Raw genomic sequence first — 24,849 nt, forward strand, 5'->3', positions numbered from 1 at the left:
TTTAAAGATTGTTGCAATTGCAGATTTCCATGCAATAGTATTTTATTGTTACTTTCTTTACAGCTTAAAAGAGTAAATACTAATAGTTAATACAATTGTAAAAACAATTGTTCACTCAATTTAAGTTTTACTATTCTCTCTTTTTTTTTCTTCTCCCCAATTTGGAATGCCCAACGCTCACTTAAGTCCTCGTGGTGGCGTAGTGACATGCCTCAATCCGGGTAGTGGAGGATGAATCTCATTTTCCTTGTAAGATTTGAGGGTTAGTCTTCTCTGGTCTGTAAACACACTCTGAACATTTTACTCCGTGTTCTATTTGTGGGCGAAGTTAAACATTATAGAAGAAAACAAGGGATCTAGGACTGAAGCAAAGCCTGTTGAGTTCTCTCAGTCTGGGAAGTATAACTACATTATGAGGAATAACGATTCTCACTCCGGGCGAGGCCACTTTCCCCTGACTGTCTAAACACAACAGCTGGCATTCAGAAGCATGATTGCATTCATTTTATTTAATGGCTCTGTATATCAAAGCGACACAGCGCCAGGAAGTGACTCAGAGCAGACAGATTGTCGCGGATCTGAGCCGTCTGGTACGGATGGAAATTGAAGTTATATAAAGGGGAGCACAGCAGGACTGCCGCGATCTGGGGTCAGAGCATTATAGCTCTGCAGGGCGCAGTAAAATAATGGCGACAGACGAAATAACCCAGCACTGAACTTTAATGAGCAGTGTAGGCTACTGCATCTAGGCTGTAAAAGAAGGCCTTCTGCGGATGCTTTCTAATGTAGTGGTAGGAAGTGAAAACGCTTATAACAGAACGCATGTGTCTCAAGACGCGCATGTTTACATAGAACACGAATAGAAAAAGAGAGCAGGTGGACACAAAAACGCGTTCGGATTTAACATCCCTTAAATATGCAACATGCCTTTCTAAAAGTTGACAGAAGTAGTGGTTTTGTTAAGCATGGTGGTCTCATTGTATCTGAACATTATCTGCATCATCCTTTGATACGTTTCAGTTGTGTCTCGAGTGCCACATCAGTCATGAGCAGAAGCACGTGACGCCACAAGAGGGCGACATGCACAAACACTTTTGCTCATTGCCTCGAAAACAATCAAACAAGCGGATCCACTGCTTCATTGTGTAATTTTACATTTTTTTTTATTTTTGGGAAATTAAGTGTCAATTACAAGTAAATGTGTACAGAATATGTAAATATGTGACAATACATTGTGTTATTGGCAGGGTTCCCATGTTCATGGAAAATATTTCAAGGCCTGGATTTTTCTTTCTAGAGAATATGTATTATTTTCTAGTTATGATCAGTTCTAAAATATTTAATCAGCTAGAAATTATAAAATGTTTATAAATGTCCTTAACTAATAACCACAAACAATGAAAAAGTGTGGAAACTCTGTAATGGGTTCTTAACCATAAAACACTTGACCATAAAACACATGTTAGTGTAAATGAAAAACATTCATCATTGTACAGTTTTTGTGTACAGAAGGTGTTTGATGTATATGCTTATTTTATTCCAGCCAGATAAACTTAGTAGTGGAAATAGTCGTCTTTTCCTCTTCAAGTCATTGTAAGTAAATAACACATAGATCCAGTATATTGAATAAAATAGCTTGATCTTCAAGCAGTTTAAAACCTGGCATAGCACAGAGACATTATGGGCATACACAGTGATTTACAGTCCACTGGTGGTATTTGTCATCAGAAGTCCATCAGAGCTCGAGACCTCAGCTAGTGGACTTAACTCGTGTGCATTTATGTGCTGTCTGCGTCTTTGTGTCCCCCATTTACTGAAAGTTCGCACGATTCCACCCCATCCAGGCTCTGTGGATAAATGCATTACATTATGTAGGTCACAGATTTAAAAAGTGCCCATTTTTAGTAACAAATACATGAGCGTAATAAATTTTTCTGTTAACAAACCAAATCTGATGTCTTAATCACTACGTGACTGAAATCAGTGTCAGAAATTAACTTATTTGCCCCCTGGATTTCATTTTTAGGGGTGTTTATAAGGGAATATGTTGTTTTAATCATATAATAAATCCTGTATTATCCTTTTATGTTAAATAATTCAATTAAATCATTTTAGTCATTATATCTTGTATTTTACACATTAATATACTATATTCTTAGGCCTAGGGTATTCCCCAAGCACCTGTTAATTCCTGACATTGACTGAAATATATGTTCAACACTGGCTACCTTTCTGGTGTTCAGTTGTCGAAGGTACGCTCGTGCGTAAATTCCCAGGATCCTCGCTCACTATACCGAGGTTTCTTTTCCACTGTTTCCAGTTGACTTCTTCCACTCTGAAAGCAACACATTTTGTTGACACATTGCACATGGTTTCACTTCTATTATATGCATGTATTATATACAGAGCCTGAACGAGTGTGTGTGCATGCACACACGATTATATAAACTCGAAACATCTTTTCACAATATATAGTCCATCTTTTGATAGTTGACAATTTAGAACTAGTAATCCCAGAGATTGTAATCTGTCTGGAAGCCACTGAGGTCAAAGGTCACCTGAAGCACCACCGTTGATCGGGCTCTTGACCCCTGCCCAGGTTCTTCTTCACCCCTGAGCGCAGCCTTTTTTTCAGACAGTGAGGAAGCATCCACTCCATATCCAAGGTGGTGATTGCACGCTGAGAAACACAAGTAGTAGACTTAGTAGAAGTAGAGTAGTAGACTTTTTCAAGTAGTTGAGTATTGCTCTTCTAGACATTGTACAGAATGCTCTTGATAACTGAGAATCTTCACAGACATCACACTCTCTATTATCTCTGATATTACCTGTGGTTTCTGTATACTGGTTTCAAAACGTAATGTTTTGTGTTAAGTCTTATGTTATTAAGAGAGATCTGATCTCGAGTGATCTCAGAACTGAAATCGCCATGTTAACTAAACATCACATATGATTCTAGAGTAAGGCTGTTACTGTAATATATCCATAGATTCTGTTATCTCTAGTCTGACTTGTAGTTTCAACATACTGGTTTCTATCATCTTTAATTTTATCTATTTTTCAGATATTGCCTTCTGTTAAATGAATATTCCGTGTTCAATAAAAGTTAAGCTCAATCAACAGCATTTGTGGCATAATGTTGATTAAAAAAAAAAAAAAAAAGAATACATGTTTTGTCTCGTTCCTCTTTTTCTTAAAAAAAAGTTACAGTGCGGCACTTACAATGGAAGTGAACGGGGCCAATTTTTGGAGAGATTAGAGGCAGAAATGTGAAGTTTATAATTTTATAAAAGCACTTACATACATTTTTCTGTTAAAGAAAATGTATTATTGGAGCTGTAAAGTTGATTAAATCATAATTTTTGCAGCATTACAGGGATAACAGTGTTATGTCGACACGTCGTTATGGCAACAAAGCTGTAAAAATGGACATACCTTTACACAGAAAAGGTTAGTAAGATATTTTATTACTCTAAAATCTGGTTAAAATGCATATTGTTTAAGTCTTAGCCTCATTCACTTCCTTTGTAAGAGCCTCACTGTAATCCAGATCTTTTCTTTTTTTTTCGTTTAAAAAAAAATTAATTTCCAGATTCCACAAATTCCAGAAAAGTAAATAAATTGAAAGTATGCTACAAATGCTGGTGAAATATTACTTTAAAAATGAATGAGATCCTAAATGAAATTGCGTGATTACTATGGTAACATAGGATTCTAGATTTAGGATATTTCAGTAATACACCCCTGGTTTTTAGGATCTCTATTTTGAACTGTAGTTTCAACATACTTGTTTCTGGGATCTTTTATTTTACCTGTAGTTTCCAGATACCGGTGCTCTCACTGAACATCTCCTCCACGCTTCTATTCATCAGCGCAATCAGCATGTTCAGCAGCAGAATGTATGTCAGTACAATATACAAGATCAACAGCACATAAAACACCCCCTCATAATTATAATTATCTGTGAACTCCAGATCTCCCATGCCAATTGTAAACTTAAACAACTCCAGAGTGGTGAAAGAAATGCTTTTATACGTGGGCTTCTTGCAGTTCTCAGTTCCATTCATAACCTCAAAGAAAGAACGGCTTTTTGTGCCTAAATGTTTCTCATTGAGAAGCGTTACCAAAGCTGTTAGGAAAAAAACACTCAGTTAATTAACACAACTGAGTAATATTGCAAGTTTATTGTACTGTGGTAAAAATGACATTCTTGGAAGGGTGCAAAGAAGGATAATACCTGTAGAAAATCCAATTAGGAAGACCAGGTACACAACAAGGAATCGTCGAATTTCTCCAAGAATCATCTGACAATACATTTATAGTGCAACAAAAATATACTTTACTAGGGAATAATAGGGCTAGAGGATGCAAATTTTTTTTTTTTTTTACAAATGTTCTTTACCTTTTGTGTCATGACACTGTAGATTCCCATGAATTTGGATCCCCTGGAGAAGTAGAGGAGGTTTACCCAGCTCAGAGCAAGGCACAGAACTAGAAAAACCACGTATTCATCCTTACCAAAAAAGTACAGTGCACCACACACCATGAAGAGCAGGGCCTGCAGAAAACTAAGGCCACAAAAAGCTTATTAGTTGAAATAACATAACTTGGTAACAACAACCCTGATAGCACACATACATCACCCAGACGTCTATTGGATGTGTGTGTGTTTACGTATAGAAGATGTATTTTTTACATTGTTTGCCCATCTACAATATCAATAAGTATGTCTCGGATGTCAATAAGGCATTCATCATGTCTTTGAGACTTTTTGTAAATCTGATCTTTTTCATCAGCGTTCCAGATGAAAAGTTCTAAAATAGACATCTCAAAGATGTACGTGTACTATCTGGGAAGGTTTTGTGCATTAACATTATTAAATCCATTAGGATTCATGAACTAATTGTCACACGATGAACATTATTTTTACACCATTTATTAATCTAAATATATAAATTCTAAATATACTAATATTCAATGTTAGTTCATTGCGCATTAACTAATGTTAACATATACTATCTTTTACATTTTAAATGCATATGTTGAATCAAGATTAATAAGTGCTGTAAACGTATTGTGCATTGTTATTTAATTAATTAATGAGTTAACTAATGTAGTTAACTGATGTTAACAAATATAACCTTATTGTAAAGTATTACCACATACTTTAAGTATTTGATTCTGGTTACTGTCTTTGTAGTCAAAAATCCATGAACCCTAACCCTAACTATTAAAAAAAAAAAAATGTTCCCCAATTTGGAATGTTCAATTCCCAATGCAGTCAAACCTTGTGGTGGCGTAGTGACTTGTCTCAATCCGGGTGGCAGAGAACGAATCTCAGTTGCCTCCGCCCCTGAGATCATCAATCCGTGCATCTTATCACATGGCTTGTTGAGCGAGTTACCGTGGAGGTGTAGCACGTGTGGAGGCCCGCTCTATTTTCCACAGCATCCACGCACAACTCACCACGTGCCCAACCGAGAGCGAGAACCACATTATAGCGACCACGAGGAGGTTACCCCATGTGAACTCTTCAATCCCTGGCAACTGGGCCAATTTGGTTGCTTAGGAGACCTGGCTGGAATCACTCAGCACACCCTGGATTCAAACTCACTTCTCCAGATGTGGTAGTCAGCGTCTTTACTCGCTGAGCTACCCAGGCCCCAACAAGTATAATTATTGAGCACTGATACAATTTCCACTTACTTTTATGGGGCTTTTTTGCTTGACAGCACCTGATCACTATATACTTTTGTTTTATGGAAAGAAGCAATGTGAAAATTCTTAAAAATGTCATGTTCCACATAAGAAAGCAAATAAAGCACATGGACAACATGATGGTGAGTAAATTATGCCAATTAAATTTTTGGGGCAATTATTGCTTTAACACAGAAACAAGACTTATAAAGCTCTAAACAAAGCTATTTAAAAGAAGGAAGTGAAGAGACTCACAAAAGCTCATCATTGTATCCGTCTATCAACAGGGCCTGAAATCTTGTATGCTTCCTGACCATATCTATTAACTAATAGGATAAAATAATTAATATGGAAACCAGGTTTTCTGTATTTCTGTGCTGTATATAAAAGGTTAATTATTAAGCTAACAGCATTAAATGGATCATACCCCTTTCAAAAAGAAGTAAAGCGCACCAATGGCAGTTATAATGTGTCCTGTAAGAAGCAGGTAGTCTTCCCTTTGATTCCCATAAGTATGTGGAACCTTTGAAGAAAGAAATAATTTTTTAACATAACAGTAGTTTGTGTAAGAAACTGACACAGAACTGGAAATGAGGAGGAAGGATAAGGTACAAAAGATATTTGCCAAAAACAGTGCAGATAATAGACATGCCGTGACAACTAACTTTCTAGTCATCTCTATGTATGTGTGCATGTACCTCTCCTAATGGGCGCTGAAGAGCAACTGCAGTGAAGATGAAAAGGTAGACAAGATAAACGATGAAGTTAAACAAGAAAATCCATCGTGCAAATCTGTCCCACTTCTCTTCTAGTAGTTGATTGAGTGGCTCAATTGTGAGCATATCAAGACGATTCTGTAATGAGATGACATAACCAAATATGTTCCTTTACCCCACCAATCATAATCCATATAGCTTCTACTGCATATAGATAAAATATATTTAAAATGCACAGAGAAAAAATGTTTAATCAAATGAAAGCTGCAAAATAAACTAAATGAATGTGACTTCTCACAGGAATACCACTGCCATAGACGACTATCTCCAGTACGGAGTTCTTCTCGTAGGTGTCGAGAGATGAAAGATCATAGAGAGAGGAGCACACTGGACCATAGACCCATTCTGTGATCTTCCGTGACAGGTGTCTGCACTCTTTAAACTCCCGCTGAACAATGTGCCTAAACAACTGGTGAACATGAGACAATCAACTTGTGTTTTAATCAAACAGACTATTTACAACCTATGCTAAATACAAATCATTTAAACATTTTAGTTAGACGTGTCTTTTAGCAGATGCTTTTTATCCATCAACTGAGGTTTTAATAAACAGCCCTTTCACCCTTTTCAACTCACTCAAAGTTTAAAGTATTAGGGATAGTTTACCTAAAAAGTAAATTCTGTCATCATTTAATCAGCCCCATGTTGTTCCAAACACGTATGACATTCCTTCTTCTGTGGAACACAAAAGGAGATGTTAGGCAGACTTTTAGCCTCTGTCATCATTTACTGTCAGTGTATGGAATAAAGATGCAATGAAAGTGAATGGTGACTGAGGCTAATATTCTGCCTATAATCTCCTTTTGTGAACAATTTGAGGGTTAGTAATGATCACAGAATTTTAGGTGTATGTGAACTGTCCCTTAGTCTTTTTTAGTCTGAGTGCTGTTTGAAATTACACACTAGCACGTTTGGTATCCTTATCAAGATATTTTGTGGCTGGTGTGTGGTGAGTGTTCTGGCGCACTATGGCTGGTGGATGCTGCACACTGGTGGTGGTTGAGGAGATTCCCCCAATACTATGTGAAGTGCTTTGAGTGTCTAGAAAATTGCTATAGAAATGTAAGGAATTATAAATTAATTATTATTATTAAACAGCTGCCGCTTGTACTCACATTGATGACATAATCGAACAAAAAATATGATGTGAACAGAGACCAGCGGGGGGTCAGGGGGATGGGGGAGGAAACAAACTCCGGTTCGGTTCAAGCAATCTAACCAAGTGTGAAAGCACCCTAAATTTGAATCCATGAAATTTAGTGAGTCCTGCCAACCTTAGTTTAACAGATACATATAACAACATCAAATGACCAAATGATCATGCAGAAATATCACTATATATGGTTATGGCAATGTACTATATACAGTAGCAAGAAAAATATGTGAACCCTTTGGAGATACCTGCATTTATGTATAAATGTGTATTAAACTCTGGTTTGCTCTTCATCTAAGTTACAGTAATGAACAAACACAATCTGTTAACTAATAACACACAAATTATTGTATTGTTCTTGTACATATTGAATACATCCTTCAAACATTCACAGTGCAGTTTGGAAAAAATATGTGAACCCATAGGCTAATGACGTCAACAAAAAAATTATCAGAGTCAGGATTTGGCAAACCTGGCATCCACTTATTGAAACAAGATTGGAGGTGTGGGTTAGAGCTACTTTGATTTATAAAATGCACTCATTTTGATTTTGCTATTCACAAGAAGCATCTCCTGACATGGACCATGTCTCGCAAAAAATATGATCTCAGAAGACCTACGTTCAAGAATGTTTGCTTGTATTCTGGAAAGGGTTAAAAAGTTATCTAGAATAGCCTAGATATTAATCTGTCCACAGTTAGACAAATTGTCTATAAATGGAGATGATTCAGTACTGTGGCTACTCTCCCTAGAAGTGGCCATCCAGCCAGAGTGCTCAATGTAATCAAAAAGAGGGAGTGACCCCTAAACACTTGAAGGAATCATTGGAATTGGTTAACATCTCTGTTTATGTGTCTACTATATGGAAAAAATAAAAAAAGCAAGGTGACCATGACAGTATACCATGAAGGAAGCCGCTGCTTTCAAGTAAAAACATTGCTGTGCGCATGAAGTTTACCGAAGACCACCTTGACACTACACAATGTTACTGGGAAAATGTATTGTAGATTAATTAAACTAAAGTTCATGAAACATGAAAACATCATCCCTACGGTGGAGAGAGAATCATGATTTTGGGCTGCTTCGGGGCCTGGATCGCTTGCCATCATCAAGGGAAAAATAAATTCCCAAGTTTATCAAGATGTCCTACAGGATAATGTCAGGGTGGTTGTGCGCCAGCTGAAGCTTATCGGAAGTTGGGTGATGCAGCAGGACAATGACCCTAAAAATCGAAGTAAATCCACTAATGGATTCAAATTCAGGGCCCAGATCTCAACCCAATAGAGATGTGGTGGAATTACCTCAGGAGGGCCGTTCACACCAGACATCAAAAGAATATGGCTTAGCTAATTCCAAATGGTTCACATTCTTTTCTTGCCACTGTAAGGTTATGATTATGACTATGACTCAGGCACCAGTGTCTGACTTGATGTCTGGTTTCATCTCACGAAGGGGAAAAACATTTTAAATCATGTGAAAGGTTGTCATCTCATCCCAAATCAGGAACATAGAAAAACAGAACAACACAACTGACTCTATTTTTATAGAGCACACTCTTTCATATGAATCACTGCTTTTATTTTGCAAAGCCTGATCAGAATCCGTAAAGACCAGAGAAGAAAAAAAAAGATAAAGGAAAGAAAGGTTTTCCTAAAGAGATTACCTTCTATTTCATTGTAATCATTGATAAAAAAAACCTTACCTCAATTTTTCCTGTGTTGGCTGCCAGTTTAATGGGAGTTAGTCCCTGAAAATTCTCGATTTCCTCCAGCTTTATATTTTGTTGAGCGGCTTTGGTTAAGATATGGTCATACATGGCAATGACAAACTCTGTGTTTGCAGGACTATTATCGGCCACGATTACTAGGGCATGAAGCACCATGTTTCCATGAGAGTCCCGCTCCCTGAGATCCACTTGCTGATAAGTGTTATTCAACAGGAAGTTAACAATATCTAGCTGATTCGTGCAAGCAGCCAGCGACAATGGCAACTCACCTGTGCAGAAAAGGTGCAAAAAGTTGGCCTATTGAGTCAATAACATTGAGAACATTATTCTCAATACAAAATTAAAAGTAAAACTTAAAAAGTGATAGTTTATGTATTTAAAGTACAGTGACTAGACACTATGATGCATATACATTTTTCAGTGTTAAAATTATTTATCGTATCCAAGCTTAGTATGCAGCATCAACTATAAGTAAGCCATTTGTAGTATGATTTCACCTAAAAATGGCAACATGATCACAAGGGAAATCAACAGTTACTTCCAAAAGAAATCAACCCCCTTCAGATGAATTACTGACAAGCACCATCAGACATTTTTGCGACAAATCTAGTGTGAATGCATTTGTCTCTGGTGCATACCTCTAAAATGAAAAGGTTAAGGGTTCGGGTGAATTTACACTGTGATCAGTATGATCTATGGTGCTATCAAATAATTATTATGTTTGTTTGAGAGATCCATCCAGCCTGACACAGCAACATTTTGGCTCAACCAATGCTGAGTGTGAATTTGGGCTGGAACTATCTGTTTTTATAACCCATTGAGGGTTCTGTTTGAAAAAAGTGATTATTTTTGAAATTCCATTTGGTGAAACCAGTGGCGCAGAAATTACAGCTTTAAGTTTTTCAACATTTTTCATCTTCTTTTTGCCTTGACTTGTTAATTTTAAATGCTCCTGCGGTGTGACAAATGTATTTTTAAAATGCCAAATAGGCCTTTATCTACTAAAATGAGGTCCACTTGCAAAATAATTGTAGAATAATTAATCAAATGTTATTTAAAAACTGATTAGGAGTAGCTTATATCAGGTCAAATTGCAGGACATGTCAATTTGCCAAATTGAAATTAAGCATTTCATGCAATATACTTTGTTATCATAAATATATCAATGCTGGTTTCTGGTACCAGTGATCCTGCTGATAATGTGTTGTTGGTTAAACTAATTGATTAATGTTAAAGGAAATCTTGCCCATTTTCAACCTCATACTTTTTATGTGTCTTTGTGTTAGACTTACCAAAATAGAAGCACATGCCTTTATTTGGCTGAAAGAATGTCCCACAGGCTTTTGCATGGACATCTGCTCCTTTCTTAACCAGCATCTCTACAAACTTTGCACTCCTCCTTTCAATAGCAACATGGAGAGCTGTCTGTCCTGTGTCAAGGAAAGCAGTCTATAACATTGCACAATGGATGTGTTTGACAACATATGATTAATATTCTATTGATTCATAAAGCATAACCAGCCATTTAGCTTATGTAAAACCAGAACTAATAATTACACAGTTACTGACCTTTGAAGTAACTGTCTGTGTATGCAGCATTTATGAATTTCTTTAAATCATTCATTTTCTCTGCAATGTCAAGCAGATATTCGATAGTGGCATTCTCGCCATTCTTCAAGTTTAAAAGAGCTTTTAGCAGGGCTGTCTTTCCATTGGACATATCTAAGGAAGATGTAAAAAACAGTCCAGTTATTTAATTTTTAAAAAGCCAGTTATTTTCTGTGTGGATTGTATTATATTTACATAATGAATCGCTGAGATGTTTGTTTTTTTTTTGCAGGTACTTCTGTAAACCCTGCAGTTTAGACACGTCACCACTGGACGCTGCCTCAAACAAATCCTCGATGGTAAACCTCTCACTGTCCTGCTCTGCTGGCTTCTCTTTCACTTGTCTGGTTAGCCTGTGAGCAGAATAAATTTTTTAATGTTAGTATATCCAATTGTCCTCTAAGAGCAAAAAACAAAACACTTTTTATACACTCCAGGATGGTTTAACATAGGGGAGAGCAGGGATTCTTTTGACGCTTAATAATTGTAATATCGGTGAAGTACACAATGTACTGAAAGTGACCATATCAGATGTGCAGGTAATATGCTGTTGGTTGTTTCAAAGCAAAGCTCTTCACAAAATATCTTTGAAACAAGAGTCCTAGGAAACTTTAAGGGGTGACTCCTAAGATGGCTGAGGAGGTCAGGAAGATACTGGTGAGAAAGGGGACCCAGAAGATGACAAGTGGCCAGGGAGGAGGCCCCAGGATAAGGATTGGGTCCGGAGGTCTCGGGGAGGGGGGGTGGTGTTCTGCCTCATGGTAGAGACTGGGTCAGGGAGGCGGCCTCAGAGCTGGAATAGAGTTGAGAGGCCTGGAAGGTGGCCACAGGTCAGGACAGGGTCAGGAGGCCTGGGAGGTGGCCACAGGGTTGGGACTGGTTCAGGAGGTAGAGCCAAGGAGAGGAAGAGGAGTCTCTGGGGGAGCGGGCGGAGCTGCTGGTAGAGTAGTCTCTAGGGGAGCGGGTGGAGCCAGGAGAGTCTCGATGATGGCAGGCAGAGCCTGGAGAGGCTCAAGGCATGGAGCTATGGAAGGCGGAGCCTTGGGAGGCTCGAGGAACGGAGCCATGGGAGGCTAAACGAGAGCTGGCAGTGACTAGGGAATGACCTCAGTGGTCGTGAGCATAGGCAGCAACTGGGGAACGACCTCTGTGGTCGTGAGTAAGGGCAGTGACTGAGAATGACCTCCGTGGTCGTAAGCATGGGCAGCGACTGGGGAACGACCTCCATGGTCGTGAGCATAAGCAGCAACTGGGAATGACCTTCGTGGTCGTGAGCATGGGCCGCGATTGGGGAACGACCTCCGTGGTCGTGAGCACGAGCAGCGACTGGGGAGAAGGTGTCCTTTTCCTTCTCCTTTTCCGGACAGCTGGGAGCGTAGTTACGGGAGCGGTATAAGCCACAACACAATGAAAACAACAGGGCACAATGGAAATATGTCACAACACAATGACAATAAGCCACAACACAACGAAAAAATCACAGCACAACGGAAAAACCACAACACAATAGAAAAACCACAGCACAACAAAATAGGCCACAACACAAAGGAAAAACTGTAGCACAATGGAAATAAGCCACAATAAAAAAAAAAACACACAAAAAAATAAATATGTCACAGCACAAAGGAAATAAGCCACAACGGAAAAATCACACCACAATGGAACAGCCACAACACAACAGAAATAAGCCACAGCACAACAAAAGTAAGCCACAAAACAATAGAAAAACCACAGCGCAATGAAATAGGCCACAACACAAAGGAAAAACCATAGCACAATGGAAATTAGCCACAACACAACAAAAAAAAATTATATGTCACAGCACAAAGGAAATAAGCCACAACACAATGGAAAAACCACAGCACAACAGAAAGGAGCCACAATACAACGAAAAGAAGCCACAATAGGTCGAAGATGATTTGAGGCAAAATTTAAAAAGTTTATGCTAAACATTTCTGAATGAATGAGCAAAACCCAAAATAGTTACAACTACCCCAGCTCTCCATGCTCAAAGTCAGGAACCCCACTCACTTCTCAGGGTTTATTCTAATTCTGGGTGAGGGTACAACAACATCTTCCAGGTAATTAGAATCCATGGGCATCTTGTCCTTAGAGTGACCTTTCCTCGCCTGCTTGGCCTTGGCCATCTCCTCCTCTGTCCTGTCATCCACCTCCAGAAAGAAGGATGCTGGACTGCTGTCTTCTGGTTTGCTCATAGTGATGTCCTTGTAGTTTCACAGCTGCAGTTATAGCTGTAAACTGCAAAAAATTGACATTATTCACAGATATTGGACTAAGCCCATGGCTGATAACATAAAAACTTTTGTAAGCCATTAAAATGAATATACATTTTATGGGTGTCCAACATGAAGATGTATCGAGAATTGCAATTTTAGTGAAATAATCCTTTTCACATTTCACAAGTCAACTATTTGAGGGTAAACCTATAGCAGTAAATGGAAGTCCACAGCAAATATAATTTTTGCATTTACTTCAACAGCACAAGAAAAAATCCACTATTATGTTTCCATGACTTTCCAGACCACAACTCACTATTATGTTTCCATGACCACAACTCACTTTTGGTGTCCCTCCGTGGACATTACACCTGGAAAATGGAGCTCAAATGTGCATACTCCTGACAACTCTTACCACTTTGGCCACAGGGGGCAGTGTTTCGAATTTCAGTGAGCACAGACCGATTTTAGCTCAAGAAAATAAAATACTGTTGCCGATTTGACTGTGAGATCAGCCTGCGTGAAAACGTGTCATCACAGAATTGTGCAAAGGGTCCATTGAAAATAAAAACACTGGAAATTATAACTGTCTGAAGAGGCATTGCTTTCTCTGGTATTAGGTTAAAAGTCAGCAAGATTTGTGACGAGTTGTTAGAATCATTATTAATATTTGGATTCTCCTGGGTTTGTGCGGCACATATGTCCCATCCAGGGTATGCTCTAACTAATTGCTTTATTTGTTTTTCTATTGTTGTCCATTCAAAAAGTAGCCATGTTAACTGAGGGCTCTTAAAAGTGTGAAATAGATTTTTTTCCCTGTCTGCTTCCTTTATCATCGGAGCTCATACACCACAAGGATATTCAGTAGTGAAGGGCTTGGGACATGTGATGTGCCAACAGCCAATCAGCATTGCTAGGACCTAATTTTCCTGTGGATCCAGAGTGATTAGTTGCATGACATGTATGGCTCGGGTGAAATGGCCATGTGTAGTGATGGCAGGATTCAGGTCATGTACTTCCGGTAGGAAATGCGTCAGCCGAGCAAATGCCATTGTGTTTAATTGCAATACTAATGGATCACTCTCTCCAGGCGTCAAGCACTAGGAAGTGTAATCGAGCTTGAAATCATTATCGTGCACTGAGACTGCAATGACAAGATGTGAAGTCTGTTTTTACCCTAAACAATCTCTTCAGAAGACATTGATTAAACCGCTGGAGTCTTATGGATTACTTTTATGCTGACTTTATCTCCTTTTTGGAACTTTTGGTGTTCTAGCCACCATTCACTTGCATTGTTTGGACCTACAAAGCAGAGATATTCTTCTAAAAATCTTAATTTGTGTTCAGCAAAAGAAAGAAAGTCATACACATCTGGGATGGCTTGAGTATGAGTAAATAATGAGGGAATTTTCATTTTTGGGTGAACTAACCCTTTAATGTTTTTAAAACAAACAAAATTGACATTTGTGCCTCTAATGCTTCATATAGAAAGTGTGAAATGTGCCATTTTAGTCCAATTTTGTCTGATTGTGTATTTTACTTTACTTTAAGAACCAATGAAAGAGGAAGAGGTTACAAATGATCCAAATGGAAACTCCTGTGACAGGAAGTCCCAGTATCAAATGAAATGGAGAACTAGTACTACAGTCATCTGGATCGAGTATATGTGTATCTCATTGCCACATAAAACAAAGACTGCCAACATATTTATAGAGGTTCTATGATATGAAGTCATTATTATAAGAGCATTTAACCTCAACATCTAATCTTGTAGGCACTTTAGGCCTATTTAACCCTTCTATTGGACGTGTGTTTATCTTTCGGACAAGTTCATTCTTTATCAAAATAGAAATGTGTATTAATTTAAAGGTCAAGGTAAATGCAGAAATGTTCAAACACACAAAAATAGGAACACATTAATAAGAAAGGGTTAATAAGTAACAAATTAAGCACATTCAATCCATGTGAAAGTGAACATATCTCTTGGTGTGGTGTGGTGTGGTGACCTCTTCTAATAGACCTTTGCTAACTGAATTATTGATATCTCTTCATGCTTTTACATGCTATTGGATCCCATTCAGGGAATGGACCATGACTATCCCATCAGTGAAACCTTTCCCAGAACAATTACATGTAAGTGTTTGTTTGACCAAATGGAGTGTTCTAATGCATTAGTTATTCTCAGTTTTAGAACATTACAACTTATCCTCTCCGTAAATTTGTTCACATACCATTACATTCTCTAAAGTATGAGGGAAAGATGGGGAAACGGACACCAAAGAATTACTGCATTACAGTGTCTTTGTGTGATCATGTTGCATATAGTCAACAGCCTACATAATTTGTGACTGGTGTTTTATGTGCGAGCATTTAGATTTGAGAGTTTATAGGAAAAGAAGAAACAAGCTACTAATGCTCCATTTAAAAATAAGGGCCCCTGGGCACACATGTGATCTATCTGGTGACATTTTGCCATGCACCTCTCATAAAGATGGTTTTGTATCTAAAAGGTTACTTTTAACTTGAACTAATTAATATAAATATGGTCAGCTCACAAATATTGCTTATATAAGATAGCATCATGAATTGGGCTTTGACACTGTTTCACTTTTTTTTTTTTGTCACTTATTTTTGACTAATAATACTATACTTGGTTTAAAAAAAACATTGTAATAACAGCAACATCATGAGAAAGTGGCCTTTTTAATGGATCATTTTATTGTGTCTTTTCGTTTTAAGTGCTAGAAAAAGAGGAAGGTGCCACAAATGATTAAGATGGAAACTGTGACAGGAAGTCATGTACCGAATGCAATGCAAAAATAGTTGCAATGTTTTACTTATATATAGCTTGAGCATATTTGCATGTCGTGTAATATGTAATCATGATAACAAGGGCATCCAATCTTGATTCCACATTTAGCACAAACATTATTTATATATCCAAATATAAGACCTTTGATTATCTTTTTGACAATTAAATCTTTTTAGATGTGTCTAAACATTTAATATGCATATCATTGTAAAAGCAAAGGTGGCAAGAATGCAAGAGGTATATTTGAACCAGGAACAAATTAAGCATGTTCTGTATGCAAGGCACTGCAGATTGTTGCTTTCTCTAATAGATTTTTGCCAACCCAATTATTAATATCACTTTATGTGGTTTCATGTTATATGACCCCATCCAGGGAATGGTCCACATTAGTCTCATCATGAAAGCCCTGATCAAATACATGGAATTGCAAGTCTGGTAAGATGCAGCGTTGTATTTCAGTGGAGACTTTAGAATAGTAGAACAGCTTATTTGTAAATAGGTTCAGATTGCATTGTATTATAGCAGAATCAGTACATTAAATAGAGTGCATTAGGCTCCACTGTCTTTGGATCACATCACTGATGCTTATTTCAGGATGAGAAGTACTGATACAGCATGTTTTGGGTAGAGCAAAACACAGTTCAAACTGTGGAAATGTTTACTAAATTTCTCAAAGGCATTCAAGAAATAAAAATTTACTGAAAGTATTTTTTCACTTTATCACCCAAGAAAAGAAAGAAAAATGATTATTTCATTAGCAAAATCAGAATTTAAAATATTTTATATTACAGTAAGCCATTAAAATATGAGAATAAAACATTAAACATCTGTACTCACCGATCAATTTCTGCTCTCTAGTTTCTGTTAGATGATGCATCCAGTTTTTTTGGTGCTCCTTTGTGTTGTATACATTAAGGATCATGATAGAAGTTTGTTGCCTTGAACACAATGTTGATGAGAGTGATAGCTCTCTCTCTCTCTCTCTCTCTCTCTCTGCCTAAGAGAGGAAGCGAAGTCTAGATGTTTTGAAGTGGTTGAGTGTCTTACAGAAAGGCGGGCTGTATTGATTTTTGAGTCTGTTGTTATTTCTAGCTATGCTCACACCCTTTAATGCCTTGTTCATAATCACCCAGTTCTACATATGAACCAAACAATATCACATCTAAATATCACACGTCATCAAAATTCTCTTTTAGCAGTGCAGTGCTTTACTTTTTTCTCTTTAAAATGTATAAAAATCCAAACACTTTCAGTCCAAAGCATGTTCTGTAATGCATATTATCACATAAAAACCTCACTGAGCATCTTGCATGGGTTTTGTTAAGAGGATCATTTGACACACCCAGTACTCGATCTGCACTAGTCAGGGTGGTTCTAGAAAATGGTTTCCTGAATGAAACCGGATTACTTTTTAAACCGGATATTATGCACATGGTGGTTTAGATGCATACATGAAATGAACGTTTTGACTTTTCAAACAAACGTGTTTGTGGGCAGATTTGGTAAAGGATTTGCCCCTTTGATGTGAAGCTGGCCTGCACATCTTTTTCATTGTTTCCCTCATTAAGAAATGTCTTGAGTCTAAAAGACCTGAACAGCTAAGGCAGAGAAGTCTGTTACACAAGAGCAAAATGCAGTACATGGAAATATGATGCATCAAAGTCTAGTTGTTTATTTCCATTTGAAATGCCACAAAACATTGTAAACAAAACATTTTGATATGTCAAAGCTCAATTCAATATTGAAAACAGATTGTTAAACAAATTAACCAATAAGGTAAATTAAGACTTTCATAATGTTTGACAGTTATACAGAATTAAAAGTAAAAATATAAAATAATTAAGTGCACGTCAATACAAACTTTCACTTTCATACAGTACAAAATGTATACAGTTGAGCAATACAGCAGCTTGTAAATGTCTCTGAGATGAACACACTATAGAATGTGATATGGCTGATCCTGGGTTTTGTATCTTCCTATGTTTGATCATGAAACACCATAGCAACTCCCACTGCTGAGTCCACTTCTTTTCCATAGACAACAGGAAAAGGAAATACCCTCTCCACTTCCTGTTGCAGAACTGTGTTACATGAGAGAGCACTGCCACTACCAATAATTCTTGTCACCCCTGCAGCCTGTAGGCTTTGAGGGGGCATCATAGAAGCCATGTTCTCAATAATGCCCCTGCACACAGCCCGGGTCATGTGACCCAGAGAGAGGTTAGAGGGCGAGATATGGGAGACATTGGCGAGGGTGGTGGGGTCATGCCGCTCTCCTAGAAGTGTTGGGGTCACACTTAGGTCAGTGTTAGGCTGAATCAGGGCAGACTGCACCAACTGCGAGTAGATTCTAGACTCACTCACTTCTAATCCTGTGAGAATACATAATAAATAAATTAAAAGGATAAGCATAAACCTGAGAACAAGAAGACTAAACTGAAAAAACATCTATGGGGGGATGACAATATTCTTCTAATGAGAGCTTAAAGGAATAGTTCACCAAAAAATGCAAATTCTCTCATTATTCACTTACCATGATGCCATCCCAGATGTGTATGAATTTCTTTCTTCAGCAGAACTTTTTTCCTCAGGTCCTTATAATGCAAGTACATGAGTGCCAGCATTTTTTCCAAAAGTCATATTTAGGCAGCATAAAAGTATTCTGAAGCAAATCGATACGGTTGTGTAAAAACTAAATCGGTAATTAAAAAGTTATTAACTTTTTATTACGCGTTTCCTGCCAGCAGCTGACACAAAGTGTGACGTAAGCGCGTGGGCGAGTTCAAACGAGAATACAGAAGCAGCGCTTATTACAAGAGAAGAATGAACGTTACGCGATTTCAAACAGCGCCAGAGCCCCGGATAGAAGTGCCGTTTTAAAGTTAAAAACTTTTTAATAGAGCTGATCAGCCGTGACGAAAATTTGTAGGCAAGCCCGGAAGTCTAATTCGTCATGAATTACACACAGTCACACCTCGAACATGAATTTTGAAGCCGCCATGCATTTCTTTAAAAAATTTTACTCAATATGGCTTTAAAATTATGTTTGCAGTATGACTTGTGTAATTTATGTTGTAGGAAAAAAACATTCATGTATCGTCAAGTAATGTTTACCACAGACTTTATTTACTTACAAGTTCAAAAACCCCATTATAAAAACCCATAGGAAAATACAGATGCAACACATGGCGAATCCTCTTTCTGGGTTTTTTTCAACTTGTTTCTTACATAAACCTATCGATTCACTTCAGAATACATTTATTGATTTACTGGAGTCACATGGATAACTTTTTTGATGCCTAAATGTGACTTTTGGTCCGTCAAAGTGCTGGCACCCGTGTACTCCATTCTAAGGAACTGACAAAGATCTATCTTCTAAAAATTTTCATTTGTGTTCTGCTGAAGAAAGACAGTCATACACATTTGGGATGACATCAGGGTAAGTGAATAATAAAAATCAGCATTTCTGGGTGAACTATTCCTTTAACCTTCAATGTAAAAAGGTCTCATTGGATTTTAAATAAAATAATTTTAAAGTAATTATCAATTAATTAAAATTGATTTACCAAATTCTTTCATCCATGAGCCCAGCATTCTAACAAAGGTTGCCATTACATTTCCTCCATTAAGCGATGCCGCCACCGCTAGATAGGAGCCGTGGAAGTACGGGAAATATGCAATGGGGGACAGGGGGTCTGGAGATCTCGGAGGGGAGAACTCTGCAGGCATGGTGAACGTCAGCTGCGCTGAAGTGCTCATGTTCAGCACTAGTGATTTAACAAAACAATCCTCGTTATTTTTTGCATGTATGTACCTAATGTCTAAATAAAATTATACAGTACAAAACACTTATTTGAATAAAGCATGAAGCCCTGAAGTACATATAAATTCAAGTTACCGGTAGTTCATCTGGTATAGACAGCTTTGTGCAAAGTTATTTTAAATTTTTGAAAAAAATGTTAATAGGAGATCAAGAAATCTTTCTGTGCATCTAAGCAGTTTGCAATTAATTGCAATTAAATTTGAGGCAACAAGTTTGCATTTGTGGAAAACAAGATTGGTTAGTTCATTTTTAATGAGCTTAAATTTAAATAGCTTAAACTAATTACCTCCCCACTACTATAATTTGATCAGCTCTGGGAAAGAAAAATTGCATATTTATTTAAGCTGAGGAGATTCTTCCTAATTAACCTTGAAACGCCATGCTTCTAAACACAATGTACACTAATTTGTCCTTTAGTGCATTTTTTCCTATGAAATCCTATATTTACTGTGCATTATCACATTGAGAATCAATGGGTTCATCTAAAAGCTGAAAAATTTTGCTTTCGGATGCTTTATATGGAGTTAAATAAGGTGCATTTCGAACTTTTCTGAGACCAGCGCAGAGAGACAGCACGCTGGATGTTAAGTCATTCACTAAATAGGTAGCAAGGGAGAATCCTATAGCTTTCTAAGTTCATTCACTCCTAAAATCCAACCAAACATTCATTTTCAGGCTGCAGATGATATCTGGACCACTCAACATGTTTGGCAGACATGAGACAATTGTAACCAGTACTAAGTTTCTGAATTTATAATGTGTCATTTTATTTTAATAGGGTTGGCAGTGATTGGATAATGCAGTACATTACTGTGAATCAGATTTAATTATGCTCATTTCTGATGTAATGTCTGTAATGTCTAAAAAACATGAATAACCAACACTCCTGGAAACACTGACTTTCTAGAGGGCCTGGGTAGCTCAGCGAGTAAAGACGCTGGCTACCACCCCTGGAGTTGCGAGTTCGAATCCAGGGTGTACTGAGCGACTCCAGCCAGGTTTCCTAAGCAATGAAATTGGCCCGGTTGCTAGGGAGTAGTCACTATAATGTGGTTCGCTCTCAGTGGGGCACGTGGTGAGTTGTGCGTGGATGCCACGGAAAATAGCGTGAAGCCTCCACACGTGCTATGTCTTCGTGGTAATGCACTCAACAAGCCATGTGATAAGATGTGTGGAGACACGGAGGCAACTGAGTTTCATCGCCACAGAGAGGCGAGTCACACCACCACGAGGACTTGCAAATTGGGGAGAATAGGGGAGAAAAGAAAAAATACATGATCTGACTTTCTATAGCTTGTTATTATTAAAACATTTCACATATGCTGCCATCATTGTTTATGAAAACTATTTGCTCTTGAAATTATTCATTTTTTTTTTTTTTTTGCATGTTTATTAGGTGCTACTTGTTACAAATCAAAAAAGGGAAATTAAAAAATGCACACAGCAGTCATGCTCTGGTCTCAGGAGGTTAGTTAACTTTACCAATTCCAAAAAAAAAAATTCTCAAAGCTTGACTTTCTCTCAGAGCTGTAGCACAGAAATATCTGATTTACTACAACCCTGAAATAGATACTATCTCACATACCCTTGACAGAGGTCGGTGAAATCTGAGTACAGGATCTGCCATTTCTAAATGTGCTCTTTGCGGTTTTATAACATCTCCACCTGGAGGTTAAACTAGTAAACACATAATATGTCCTGAAGATAAGCATATATCAATGATTGATTGCTGTTTGTAATAATAGACTGACAATAAGAAACTATCATTTAGAAACATAAGGTGATTTTGCACCGTCAGGCAGTACTGTTACCGTTCTGTACCGATCCAGACATGTTGGCACAGCTGAGGTTTCATTTTCCATTGTGATGCTGTGAAATCAGGATAAGATTGGACTGCCTGAGCAAATGACCAATCATGAGACACCACATCACAGCACGGTTCTCTGTCTCAAGTATGGCTAGCTAGACTCTGGCCCAGAATGGATTGTAATCGTACCGAACCGTGCTGAAGTGGAAATGCTACTTACTCACCAATCGTGGGAAAGCGCATATGGACTATTACAAATTACACAAATAATTCTGAATAATAATTTATTTAAAAAACAAAAACAATTATGCAAGCAATATCATCCAAGAGGACCAGGAATTTACTTCAAAAACCAATTTGTATGGTTTAAGTTGCACTGTCAGTAGTCAATATTTATACCATTGAACAACCAACAGACAAAAGTGTCAAATAAATGAAATGTCCATAACTTTAAAGCAAGCATCTAAGCCATATTGTACCTGCATCTCCTTTGTTAGTCTTGCAGGAGTATACACTACACTGGAAGTCTCCCAGCGCTGCTCCAACAGGTGTGTGAACAGGTATGCCATACCACTCCAAAGAAGTGTGACCAGCGACAGCTCCTGACTCCACCACTACAGGCAAGAGATGCACAGGAAAACCAGCATCCTTCAGACTGAAAAGAATATCAACACATATTTCAGACCCAGATGTTGGCAGAGCAAAATTTTACCCAGATAAACTGTCATTTTAAACATATTCCCCAAAGAAGGTTAGCTGCAATATCAGGAGTAAAACGATTACATTATTTCACTCCACTCACATTTGCGTGTTCCACTGGTTGGTAGTTGTGTTGAAGTAGCCCCAGCTAGCAGCATTTTGCCCAGTCATGACACAATTATCAAGGCCACATAACATGGAAACCACATAGTCTTGTATGGTGCCTGCCACACTGAAATCTGACAGGAACTCCAGTCTGATTCAAGGAAATATCAAAGTCAGGATAATCAAAATATTAATGCATGATAGATTACTGTCTTCAGCTAAAATTACAGTGCTGTGAACAGTGATTGGAACATCTTGAAGCCACCCCAATTTCTATTCTTGAGAAAATGTTTTCAGAAGTCTTTGACTGTGTTTCTACCTGTGTTTCATATACCAGAAGATGGTGGCACAACCAAAGCCAGTGGCTACACTCAGGTGCGAGTCTGCTTTAGGCAGGGAAGAAAGGAAGGCAGTGCTGCATCGCCCATCCTGCCAGGTGACCAACTGACTGACATCTTTGGGAATGAATCTAATGACTTCATCTTTGCTTTGCAATTCACATTCTAATGGAAAAAGATGGCAATATAATTACTTTTACCATCTTATTTGCTGGTGTTTGAATGCTTTTGAAATATTCTATTGGGGAGAGTGGGGTAAGATGAGACTGTGGGGCCCTGTGTATCTAGGGCTATATTTTTTGTCATGTGACCTTGTAAGCAGGAAGTATCCATAATTTATATTTGGCTGTGAAGAGGTGAAGCACATTGAAAAGAGGTATGTATGTTTTTGCAAAAGGTTTTTGCTGGCCAAAGAAAAGGTATTCAGGTACAATATTACATATCATGTATGTAATACATCTAGTGTAGAAAAACATGAGTAGCACAATATTAGCCCTGAAATACAACGCTCGGTGCTTTTTCACAATATCGTCACTATAAGGCAAAATACACAGAACAGTCAGGGGAAAGTTGAGCCACTGGTTTGTAACAAACAAATTTGTTCCAATAACGGTTGCGTTTATAATGTTTGAAGTTAAAAGAAGAAGACCTAAAAGAGTGAGTTCATTCAGTGTTTCACTGGGTCAAGTTACATCCAAATGGCTCATATTAACCACTAACCAGGAGCAACTTACCCATAACCTGGGGTAAGTTGACCCAATGGATCACACTCTTTTAAAAGGCCATATGTTTGTGGCATTTGTCACAGACTCATTTTTATCATATCAATTGATAGTAAACACCTTGAAAAAAAAGGTAGCTATCTTCATTTTACCTCAGTCTAATTTAATCTTACCCCACTCTCCTCTATATGAGTACAGTTAATAGAGGGTCTCGCGACAATGTAAAAGCTATTAAACGTGCAGTTTATTTTGAATAAATGTTAACCTGTTTTAGATTTCCACAACACAATGCCATGCATTTGTCCACATACTCCAATAGATCTGACTTTCTGCAGCTTGTCTTTAGGTAAAGCATCCATGCAGCGGTCCAGAGCGGCGATTATTAGAGCAGGATCCTGCTCTTTAGCCTATTAAAAACAATAACAGTCCGATTCAACAAGGCTGTAAGCTTGTATAAGATGGGTTGTGTCATGAGGTTAAATGTATTTCAGTTGAGTCTGGTTGCTCAATTTCAGTGTCTGTTGTCTGACTCTGGATTTCATTGACGCAGCTGTAATTAACAATCTGTTACGTACCTGTTTGTCGGTGGTGCAGCTGATATCAGAGTTTGTAGGGAAACTCGTGCTGTCTGACACCCTCTTTGACTGCGCATCCAGCAGCACGACTTTCACTGATGTGGTGCCCAGATCCAAGCCCAGAACAAACCCAGCAGAAGGACTGAGTGATGTCGCCATGTCCTCCATAGATCTTGTACTACACAAATCACAAATTATTGTGCAGTCTAGCCCTTTGGCTGCACCTGTAATAAACAGCTTAACTAATGCAAAATATTCACTTAAACTCTCTGTTGAGTTTCAGTGGGTCCAGAGTCCGAACTTGTGATGTTGACCCTTCGCGGATCCCGTAGATGGGTGAGCGGTAAATTAATTTAAATAAAAAAAAAAAAATGTAAACCGAAAGGTTTCTCCGAATTATAGACTGTAATATGTGCATAAACCCTCTCTAGTGTTGGGATACATTTTCTTACATGAAATTAAGAACAAGTTGATCACGGAGAAGACGTTTTCGTGTCTTGATTTCCCATGAGCAATGTTGCCAAGTCCGCTTATTATAAACGACTTTGTGTTGTATTTTTCAATGAACTTTACCCAAAAATTACTGCACTGCAAAGGACCCCTCTGTCAAGTTCCTGAAGATTGCAGATGACACCACGGTCATTGGCCTGCATACAGATGGGAGGTTGAACAGATGGCTGTCTCATGCGGACCCTCCTCTGTCCTGTGTACATCTACAACTGTCTGGTTTGGCTCAGCCACCAAATCAGACAGAAGGAAACTATAATGGAC

The 24,849-nt window shown here is 38.0% G+C and overlaps 2 protein-coding genes across 2 annotated transcripts; both read right to left on the reverse strand.

The window, feature by feature from the left end:
- Positions 1 to 1,148: 1,148 nt before the first annotated feature.
- On the reverse strand, positions 1,149 to 17,676 carry LOC127627258 (transient receptor potential cation channel subfamily V member 1-like). The gene is made up of 16 exons (XM_052103602.1): positions 16,847 to 17,676; positions 12,992 to 13,219; positions 11,156 to 11,313; positions 10,922 to 11,074; positions 10,645 to 10,782; positions 9,329 to 9,621; positions 6,712 to 6,882; positions 6,396 to 6,551; positions 6,125 to 6,220; positions 5,953 to 6,023; positions 4,403 to 4,568; positions 4,238 to 4,304; positions 3,813 to 4,129; positions 2,559 to 2,680; positions 2,229 to 2,335; positions 1,149 to 1,847 (listed from the first exon to the last, which is right to left on the reverse strand). The coding sequence occupies exons 2-16, from the start codon at positions 13,174 to 13,176 to the stop codon at positions 1,699 to 1,701; spliced, it is 2,349 nt and encodes a 782-aa protein (XP_051959562.1). The 5' UTR covers positions 13,177 to 13,219; positions 16,847 to 17,676; the 3' UTR covers positions 1,149 to 1,698.
- A 2-nt stretch (positions 17,677 to 17,678) lies between these two features.
- On the reverse strand, positions 17,679 to 24,580 carry shpk (sedoheptulokinase). The gene is made up of 7 exons (XM_052103607.1): positions 24,079 to 24,580; positions 23,769 to 23,910; positions 22,763 to 22,946; positions 22,442 to 22,594; positions 22,119 to 22,294; positions 19,576 to 19,776; positions 17,679 to 18,381 (listed from the first exon to the last, which is right to left on the reverse strand). The coding sequence occupies exons 1-7, from the start codon at positions 24,244 to 24,246 to the stop codon at positions 17,987 to 17,989; spliced, it is 1,419 nt and encodes a 472-aa protein (XP_051959567.1). The 5' UTR covers positions 24,247 to 24,580; the 3' UTR covers positions 17,679 to 17,986.
- Positions 24,581 to 24,849: the final 269 nt, after the last annotated feature.

Source organism: Xyrauchen texanus, chromosome 3 (assembly GCF_025860055.1).
Source record: "Xyrauchen texanus isolate HMW12.3.18 chromosome 3, RBS_HiC_50CHRs, whole genome shotgun sequence".
NCBI classification, from domain to species: Eukaryota; Metazoa; Chordata; class Actinopteri; order Cypriniformes; family Catostomidae; genus Xyrauchen; species Xyrauchen texanus.

Excerpts from the sequence above, each read along its gene's own strand:
- shpk (XM_052103607.1), bottom strand. The coding sequence starts at position 24,246 with ATGGAGGACATGGCGACATCACTCAGTCCTTCTGCTGGGTTTGTTCTG. Across the intron at positions 22,595-22,762 it reads TTCTGGTATATGAAACACAG|ACTGGAGTTCCTGTCAGATT; the intron begins GTAGAAACACAG and ends TCCTTGAATCAG. Across the intron at positions 18,382-19,575 it reads CTCATGGATGAAAGAATTTG|GATTAGAAGTGAGTGAGTCT; the intron begins GTAAATCAATTT and ends GTATTCTCACAG.
- LOC127627258 (XM_052103602.1), bottom strand. The coding sequence starts at position 13,176 with ATGAGCAAACCAGAAGACAGCAGTCCAGCATCCTTCTTTCTGGAGGTG. Across the intron at positions 6,883-9,328 it reads CCAACACAGGAAAAATTGAG|TTGTTTAGGCACATTGTTCA; the intron begins GTAAGGTTTTTT and ends CATGTTCACCAG. Across the intron at positions 6,221-6,395 it reads TTCAGCGCCCATTAGGAGAG|GTTCCACATACTTATGGGAA; the intron begins GTACATGCACAC and ends CTTTCTTCAAAG.